Here is a 9,640-nt window from a genome sequence, read left to right as displayed (position 1 = left end):
GTTGACAGCTGTCTGTGTATTGATGATCTGTCAAAGCATTTCAGGGAGCAAACTTGGATAAGGGGAAGTTTAATAATTAAAAATTGTTTCTGAAGGCAGTCTGAAAAGTAGATATTATCCATGCTGCTTTGGACTTCTCACACTCAGCTGTTCAGGAAGTCATTGCCTTATTTTCATTGCTTTTCTTTACAAGTCTTTTATTGACACTTTGTGACACGTAAACTTGATTACTGCTACCAAATATTTGTTTCCTGTTGGCTTTTTGGTGCTTGTCAGGTAATGGCTGTGACCCTTCTTCTGCACTAGACTTTACTGATATGGGGTTTTGAAACTTACTAAATAATTATCACTTCCAATGGGCCTCCCACTGGAAGCAGAAGCTTAGATGCTCAGAGCTTAGTGTGTTCTTAGTGACTGAGTTTTGTCTGCTCCTAAACTATTTGTCCCACTGTACAGCAGTTCAAACCTGAAATCCTTCTATTTGTAGTATCAGTACATTGTGATTTTAGAATTCCATTATTGTAGAGACATTGGGGATGAGGAGTGCTGGCTTCTTTAAATATTTATTGCATGATACACACATACTTGCTTCACTATTGAAATTCAGTGTGAAATGCTAATTAGAATAGAATAGAATAGAATAGACCAGGTTGGAAGAGACCTTCAAGATCGTGTCCAACCTATCATGAACTGCTTGTGGGAGATTAACCTTATTCTTCTAAAAGCATTAGGCTGCAGGTTTTTTTATTTTTCAAAGTAGCTTCAGACACTCTGCTTCTATGATTCTTTGAATCATATTACCCTGCTTTGACAAGGTTACAAGAGTAATTTCTGAACTCATTACTGAAGTGAAATTTTAAGTCACTACATTCACTGTTCAGTGGCTGAAAGAAGAGCTAGGGTGGCATGTTCCACAAATACATGTTAGTAATTAAAAGTCAGTGGTTTCTTCCTGTCTAAGTATTGAGGTCATCAGTGAGTAGGTATTGGCATGTTTTACATCTTTAATTCATTCCACTTTTTTAGGCTTCTACTTTCTGACTCACCATTTATAAGGTATTTAGGTCACAGTCCATCTTGTATTATACACATAGCCAGGGCAAAGCTCAGTTGTTGACTGGAATCCCTAAAGGGTGCTAAAGTACAAATTCTGAAAAATAAAAATGTTGCTAACCTTTGTTGTCACCTTGTAAAGTTAAAGATAGTACAACCTCTTCGTGTGGGGAAGCATGAGAATCATTGAATATTTCAGTATTTAGCTACATTTCCTATACCTTGTTAAGAACTTTCCTGGTGACTTCTTTGTGCTAGTCCCTACTGTAATGTGATTCACTAGGCACAAATTAAAAACCCCCACGATTTCCCAGTCAAAATTTTGATTTGCCAAGCTAAGCTTTTGTCTTAAGATGAGCCTGCTTATACCTAGGTTTCCAGCTGTTTAAGCCAAGCAATGTAGATGCAGCTTTCTGTAGGTTAGGAGTGAAATGTATCTATATTTTAAACATCCAATGAGAATTTACAGAACTACTTCTTTTTGTCTCTAAATATGTTCAGCTGTTCTCTCTCTACAAAATAACCAGGGAAACCCCAAGTGCACTGAGAATGAAGACATATTTATTCATTGAAGAAGCAGCCCAGTGTTTCCTCTACACAGGTATCTCTGAACAAACATGCATTTCTTCTGGTATTTGGGCAGTTTTAAAATGGTGCTTTATGTTTTAAACTTTAGTCACATGTCAAGACAATGTAGCTTTAAAAGCCCCAAAGAAACCCCAGGTAGAATATTTAAATATGTTTTCTACCAAAGAGTACATTTTAATATTGTCTAATTTCTTTCTAACTTGCATAGAAATTGTTATGTAAAATGCATCTTATATGGAATTTGTTTTAAATGCCTGCCTGTGTAACTGCAAGGAATGAGAAGTTCATTTTGGGTGGCTTTCTGCAGCCTGGAGTGCACAGTCTTTATATTTGTTTTTAAATTTCAGAACATCTTCAGTATTTTTCCATTTCTTTACAAAGCTGTGTTGCCTGCTACTAATGGATTGTGTGATCCTATCGGTTGGGCAATATTTTAATGCAATTTCCCACACATATAAATGGAGAATTCCACTTAAATTCACAGGACATATGGCCCAAGATTTCTTTTTATTATGCAATAAATGGTTCTTCATATCTGTAGTGAACTTGAAGTATAAAGAAATTAATAAAAGCAGCTTGTATCACTCAGAGGAAATCATAAAGAACTGCTTTAGGTCATGGAGCCATAGCTGAGCTAAAACATTGTCTTTGACCCAGCAGGCACAGAAGTACATAGATATCAAACCAGGTGGAAATGGAGAAACATGGTTACATGGGAAAGCAAAGTCACTACAGTGAATGTAATCATAAAGTCATCATAGAATCCTAGAATAGGTTAGGTTGGAAGGGACCTTAGCGGTCATCTCCTCTAACCTCCCTGCCATGGGCAGGGATGCCTCTCAACTAGACTTGGCTGCTCAAGGCCCCATCCAACCTCATCTTGAACACTCCCACAGAGGAGGCATCCTCCCTGGGCAGCCGGTTCCAGAGTCTCACCACCCTCGTACTGAAGAACTTCTTCCTAAGATCCAGGCTAAACCTACTCTCCCTCAGCTTCAAACCATTCCCCCTTTTCCTGTCACTGGACACCCTTCTGAAAAGTCCCTCTCTAGCCTTCCTATAGGACCCATTCAGGTATTGGAAGGCAGCTCTAAGGTCCCCCTAGAGTCTTCTCCAGGCTGAACAACCCCAGCTCCCTCAGTCTATCCTAATAGCAGAGTTGTTTGAGCCCTTGGATCATCTTTGTGGCCCTCCTCTGGACTTGCTCCAACAGCTCTGTGCCCTTCTTATGATGGGGACACCAGAACTGGACACAGTATTTGAGGAGTGGTTTCACAAGGGAAGAATCACCTCTCTTGATCTGCTGGCTACACTCTCGTCTTGATGCAGTGTAATGGCATAGTCTTTTTTCCCTCTCTTCTGTATCTGAGCTATAAAGATCCAACTCCCTTCAAGTGCTGGGTTTGCATCTGCTGCTCATTTGAGATGAGTTCCTGAATCTGCCGACGGACCCTTATATAAAGAATATGCTAAATCATTCAAGTTGAAGACTAGCGTAAAAGTGAAATTACTTGTGGTTTGTATGTTTGGTTTGCCGTTACCCAATTTTCATTTGTTCAGTGTCGGATACACAGGTAAAGATTGAAAAAATGAGTCCTCTGTGCTGGATCTCCAGTGCCCTAGTGTATAGAGAAACTTCCATGAGCACTGGTCTGGACCTAGTTAACATATTTTGGTGGGAATGTGTGGGCTAGTGTTTTCTTTGCATATGTAATTTTTCTAAGTTAGATTTTTAAATCAGAAAAAAAAAAAACCAAAGTCTAAAAAAAGGGTAACTGCTATTTTTTTCTTTTCATCTCTGACTTGGACCAGGACTTCATTACATTGTCTGGCCATGCTGAAAGTGGTAAGAACTGCTAGAAAATAATGTCCAAAGACAGCAGTAATTTAAGGATGAAGAAAGCCATGTTAGATATTCACAGATTCTAAGTGCTGTGAGGTATTAATATAATTACAGAGATGTTAAATGTGTTTCAATCAGCAGTAAGTGTTGTCACTTTACACCTTCCGTGGCCCTTCCATTGGATTGCCTTATTTATTACTATTAGTTGCAGCAGGGTTTTTAGTTGTTTGCACATAATTGCTGCTTAACTTCACAATTTTTGTTGATTGAAGACATATTCTCTGTCTTTATATTAAACACCACACTTGTTATTATTTCCTAAATGATGGCAAAATGTAAATTCTACCAGGTCATAATTCTTTTTCTGTAAAAAATGAGCTAGATGGTAGAGGTACTTTTCTTGTAGTCACATTAAACATTAGGAAAAAGAGACTGGGATTTAAAAACTGTAAAGTTACAAGCTTAATATCATTGTGTTTAAAGACAGAGGATCACTAAGGAGAAAAAAATATGAAGCAAATCTGGAAAACAGTTTCAGCTAGAGGCTGTAGAGAACATGCTTCAGATAGCAGGGCTGTTGGTTTCCTATATTAGCATCCTATGCATGTGCCCTGTGCCTTACTTTATGAATTCTTACACCATGAGTACACAGTTCATGGAATACTCACACACACACACATATAAATATAGAGAGTATACATCTGTACCTAAACAGAATGCTAGATTATCTAGTTTTGAGTTCAAAAGTCCAAGATTATCTAGCATTATAATATATAAAAATGAGTTACATCTTTTCTCTTTCGCTTGTGATTATCTGATGTGTGTTTTAAGAATTACATTCATTGTTGTTTACCCTCATTCAGGATCGTGGTTATTGTAATATTGATGTTTTCACTGGCAGTGGTCCAGCTAAACATCATCCGTCCTTAGTATGGCTTGCTACAGTACAGGAGCTTTAATCCAAGCAGTAGAAGTGCTATTGGCTTTTAGGTGCTGAAAACTATGCTTACTATGTAATTCTTAACAAACTACACAGTACTGAATTTATTGCACAACACTCCATACCACAATTATTATCCTGCAGTAAAATAACACAAAAGTCTTGTATGCTATGTTATTTGCAACATTTGCAGCAACAATACACTTAATTACAAACAAGTTGCTTGTAAACCTTGAGCATCTTGACTTGTACCTGTGTTTTATTATTTGTTTTATTTATTTCATCCCCCCCAGTTCTAGTATCTCTGCAGGTGTAACCAGAATAAATGTTTGTTTTTCAAAGTTCTTCACTCTCCACCACCCTTTGGCTTGGGGATGAAAATAGTATAGGGCTTTCTGTAGTTGGGAAGGCAGAAAGAATGTCGAGTCCTTGACCAGTGAGGTTTGCATACCAGCTGCCACCAGGTCGAAACTTTATTGGCTGTGGAATTTGACGGTGCCACTGAGCTGAAGCAACAGAAACAGAACAGGCTATGTCAACTGCTAGCTAAGTTATCAGTGAAACAACAAAAGTCAATACACACAATATCCTTGAAAAGAGCACAGCATTGTTCCCTGGTTTAGGGACTGTCCCTGCAAATATTGTAATTCAGTTTGTGTTGAGTATTTCTATTGAAGTCTACAGATGGAATTCCATCCCTGTTCAGTTCAATGGCAAGGTTTACATGGATTTCACTAAGTCCAAGATTTCATCATTTAGTCTTTGGAACCTCCTCCAAAGCTCTTACAATCAAAACTAAAACCATACCACAGCATGAACAGAGATGAACAAACAGGACAGAGTTCTGATTTTGTACTACCCCATCATCCGGCGGACTTTTCTTCCTGATATTATTTTGTGATCTTTAATTTCAAAGTAATAAGGATTTTTTTTAAAGAAGTGATTACAATTTTTATGCCCATCTGCTACTTTCAACTAGCAACATGTTTCCTAGATTTTTTTTTTTAAAGCTACTAAAGAAGTGTAATCCAAAGACACATACTCAGTCATTTAAAAGTAACATTTACTGTGTTCCCACATCAACAAATACAGTCACAATTTGGTAAGAATATTCAACTACTGTTAAAATACTTAGCGGTTATAATTCTTAGAACAATTCAAAAGGGGTAAAAGGCTATTGTCTATCCAGACAAACCCTCCAGATCTGCACCCAAACTGGACAAACATATCTGTTAGGAATTAAAATGAAGGGTAAAAGTTCAGGCTACAATACGCTGAGAACAGTCCTACAGTCTACATGTTTAGCACTGATAGGAAATGTCTTCCTATGCTGAACTTTTCAATGCTGGATTTTAACCCTGTCTATCTGGATAGATTTGGAAAACAGACTCCTTTTTTTCTTGTGGCCCCCAATTTGTTTATATTTGAATACTACACTCATTATTTGCTGTAATTTTTTTTATTTTTATATGCAAATACCAGACCACACTTTCAATCCCCTAGCTCCATCCATTCAAAACAGCACAAAGAGAAATTATTTTCTATTACTGCCTTTGTTGTGTAAGACTTGTAGAGACTTTAGAAAAGATGGGTGGAATCAGGAAGCATTTCTTACTTTCTGCTTTTTCCTGTTTGTACCTTGAATCCTTCCTATGAAAACTTAATTTCTCTTGAAACATTTAGATACTTAAGGACCTATTTTTTGTTTTATGTGACCCTTATTGAATTTGCCTCTCACTAGCCCTCTCCTGAACATCACATTACTGCTGTCTCCATCCCCACAAGGTGGCAGAAAACTGACAGAGATGCACTGGTGACTTGTGGCTATGCCTGATAATTGAGAATTACACACTTGAAAATACGTTGTGGGTTTTGTTTTGGGTTTGGTTTTCCTTTTGAGGGTATGGCTATAATCCAACAATTTGTGGAATGTTTCCTGGTTTATTATGCTGCTGAAGTGAGCAAAGTACTCTCTTGCTCTAGCTAAATTGTCTTGGCTATTATGTCTTCCTTAGATAAGGAGTAATTAAATCATGTCCTGTAGTTCTTGAGCTGGGCTGAAGCTTTCCAAGTCCTAGGAAGATGTATTAGATTCAAACTAGCCTCCAGTAATTAGGCATAGCTTCCATCAAACATATTCCATAGAAGATGTGTTCTTGCTTGTGTGCAATTTATTGTTCCATCTTAGGTCAGGGCTGTATCACAGGCATGTATCAGAGGAAGCAGACTTAAGGCTCAACTTGAATGCATGTTTATTTTATGCTCATGGGTCTAGGGAATTTGGAAGGTGGAAAATAGGAATAGAGAATATTGTGCAGAACTTCCCTGGTTTTTCTCTTTAAACCCATGCAGGAGAGCTGCTCTGGCCCTTTAGAAATACCATTTGCCTCCTCCTGGTGGCCATATTAAGCTGTGGTCATGCTGGGACACTCCTTTCTAATTTATATCAAAACTGGCAATTTACAGATAAGGAACTAGGTGAGGCCTGGGATGAGTCAGAGAGAATAAATTCTGCTGTGTTTTTCTTACTAGCCAGGACCTACCATATATGTCAAGTCGAGCAGTACAGGAGACAATACCAGCTTCGTTTTTTGCCGACAAGGTGTACCAGCCTGCATCTGATTTCTTGGCAGGTTGGATGAGGAGGCAGACATACCCTGTTGTGTCTTGATGCATGCTGGAAAAACAAGTGTTTGGGAATTAGTATTTCACAAGAGCATATCAACTTCGAGCTTTTACAGTATCTACATTAAATATAAAAGAATAAGTTGTAGCTTCTATTCTCAAAGAGGTAGCAATCCAAGATGTTTGTTGTCAATAGATTTGCTTTCAGGATGGCCTCAACCAATGATCAGAGTAGCTGGAATCTGTTCTTGCTTCTCTTAGTTGTGCAAAGCCATGGTGTGACAGTGTGAGCCTAAGTGTTGCTCTGCATGTGTTCATATTGGAATTGCTTATTGAATTAAGTGAATTAAACCCATTCAAAGCTGCTGGATAGTCATACTGTATTTTTTCCTACTTCAGTAACATTACGGAATATCGAGAACACTTGTACAAAGTTGTGACATTTCTCACAGCAGTAACCAGAGTCAGTCAGAAATTTTCTTACAGCCCTCTCTCCATGAGAAAATGACTGCCTGGCATAATTTTACAGATTTGTTTGGCCTACATTCAAAGTGAAAGCTTCTTCATTATTCCCTCCTCTTTGCTCTTCAGTGATCCAAATCTTTCTAGCTGCAATTTCTAGGACAAACTATTCACTAGTGTATCAAAGAACTGAAGCTTCTCTACTCTCTAGGGAGCATTTTGTGCTTTTTATCAACCCAAGTGTTTCCCTTGTGATAAAAGAAGAGGTGGGAGATGAGCACATCAGAATACTTGAAATTTCAGGAAGTTTTAAAATTTGAGATTTTGTTTCTTTATGAACTGGAATGAAACAGCAAACCACAGAATTTCAGATCAAGAGGACATTTGTGTTTCTTATAGCTCTAGTAAAAAAGGAAACATTCAGTTTCCATACTGCTCCCTGCAGTATATAACTTGCCTTATGCTGGAGGTGCAGTAGTATAGAAAATTATGCATGTCATGGTACAAAAAAGGGTTTCAGGCAGAACAATAATAGTGAGGCAAGAGGGAGACAAACAGGGACAATGCCACTCATTGCTCCAGTGGATTTGTGCAGAGCCACTCAAAGGCTCAGAGCCAGCAGTCCTGACACTGTGAGGTGTGGGAGGTTTCCCTTAGTCACTGCTCTGATGAGATGAAGCAAAAATTGTGAAAAAGCTGGAAAATGAGACAGTGTTGGATGGCTGTTCATTTTACATTAACTACAGTGTTTGCAGGTGTATAGCCATAACATCTGCAAGAGTATCAATACTTGAAATAAATCCTTGAGCAGTAAGAACAATAGGCTATAGAAGACCAGAGGCTGGTGAGCTTTTCAGAGAGGGACAGGCGTCTGAGTGGGGACAAATTTTTCAAGTGAGCTTTCCCTCATGATATGTGCATTCACAACAAAGGCTGCTGTGCAGCCAGCTTCTTTGCAGATAGCCTGCACAGTAGTCATGTGAGAATGTAGCACTTTGTGATCTCAGAGATCCAATGACTGCATCAAATCACTAGCTGGAGCTGAGTGAAATAAAACATTAAAAATCAGATTTAAGCTGAAGTGGGAATCTTTAAAAAATAAATGGCAGCAATTAATTTATCATTAATTACAGCCAGGAGCGTGTTTCATCATCTTTTCTTTTGCAGAATCTAAAACCAGTGAGGCATTTGAATGCAAGAGCTGAACCTGACAATTGTTTTATTTTCTAATCTTTGCCTCTGTTTGTGATGAAACCTTGTTATTGGCCTCTGTATCTGATATGCTAAACTCCATTATGTCATGCTCTGGGCTATTCAAAACCATGGTCTATCTGCTCTGAGTTTGAACTGGTCCATAGTTAGAACTAAACTGGGGAAAAAGTTGATTAGGGCAAGAAATAGGTGCTAGAACACATTAAAATACAAAACCATAGTATCTTTGATATTTTGCTGTATCAGGCCTGTGGCGAAAAGGTCTGTCACCACTCACTGAAGCAGTGGCATTATTACGCTCTGTGCCGTTACTCTGAACCAAGGATATAGTTACTGTTCACCTCTCAGGGAAGCCAGCTTTTAAAAACTTCCCATAGCTGAAAGAAGTTGTTTTCAGAACATTTTCTGTATTGATCTCGCAGGTTTTCAAGGAAACAACTGGTCCAGCCACAAGAAACTCCCACTACAACCCACTACACACGGATATGATGGTACAGTACCTCATCCTCTCTGTGTTTGATGGGATGGTCTCATTATCCTTCTTCCAGTAAAAGATAGGGGGTGGCATTCCCACAACTCTGCACTCTAGTCTGACGGGATACCCTTCAGGAACACCACAGTTCTGAAGTTTCTCCAAAAACATGGGGGCTTTTTTCACTTCCTTTGCTGGAAAAAGTATTATGAACAACAGGTATTTTATTCATGACCAAAAATTAATCTTGTGAGAACAAAGTGAGTTTGAATTTCTAACGAGATATTGGAAGGAAAGGGCAGTGCTATGCCATTGCCTCTCTAAGGGAACATGAAGAATGTATGCAGGAAATTAATGAATCTATGAAATCTATGCATTTCAACATCTCACATCTTGTGAGGCTTTATTAAAGAACAGTATTCAGATTTGTATTTTGCTATTTAAA

General features: G+C 38.3%; 1 protein-coding gene across 2 annotated transcripts in view; it reads right to left on the bottom strand.

Moving 5' to 3' along the window:
* Positions 1–872: 872 nt before the first annotated feature.
* MYPN (myopalladin) overlaps positions 873–9,640 on the bottom strand; it is a 78,433-nt gene continuing 69,665 nt past the window's right edge. For both annotated transcript variants that reach the window (XM_068140132.1, XM_068140133.1), the window contains 3 exons: positions 9,224–9,389; positions 6,968–7,101; positions 873–4,930 (listed from right to left, as the gene is read on the bottom strand). In XM_068140132.1, the coding sequence (XP_067996233.1) occupies positions 4,761–4,930; positions 6,968–7,101; positions 9,224–9,389 (470 nt within the window). In that variant the 3' untranslated portion in view covers positions 873–4,760. The remainder of the gene's footprint in view (positions 4,931–6,967; positions 7,102–9,223; positions 9,390–9,640) is intronic.

The sequence above is a fragment of the Melanerpes formicivorus genome, unplaced genomic scaffold (genome assembly GCF_026170545.1).
Source record: "Melanerpes formicivorus ecotype bairdi unplaced genomic scaffold, bMelFor1.0.p_v2 SCAF_6, whole genome shotgun sequence".
Classification (NCBI taxonomy): domain Eukaryota; kingdom Metazoa; phylum Chordata; class Aves; order Piciformes; family Picidae; genus Melanerpes; species Melanerpes formicivorus.
The sequence above is the reverse complement of the archived record's forward strand: the minus strand, read 5'-3'. Positions and strand labels throughout refer to the sequence as shown.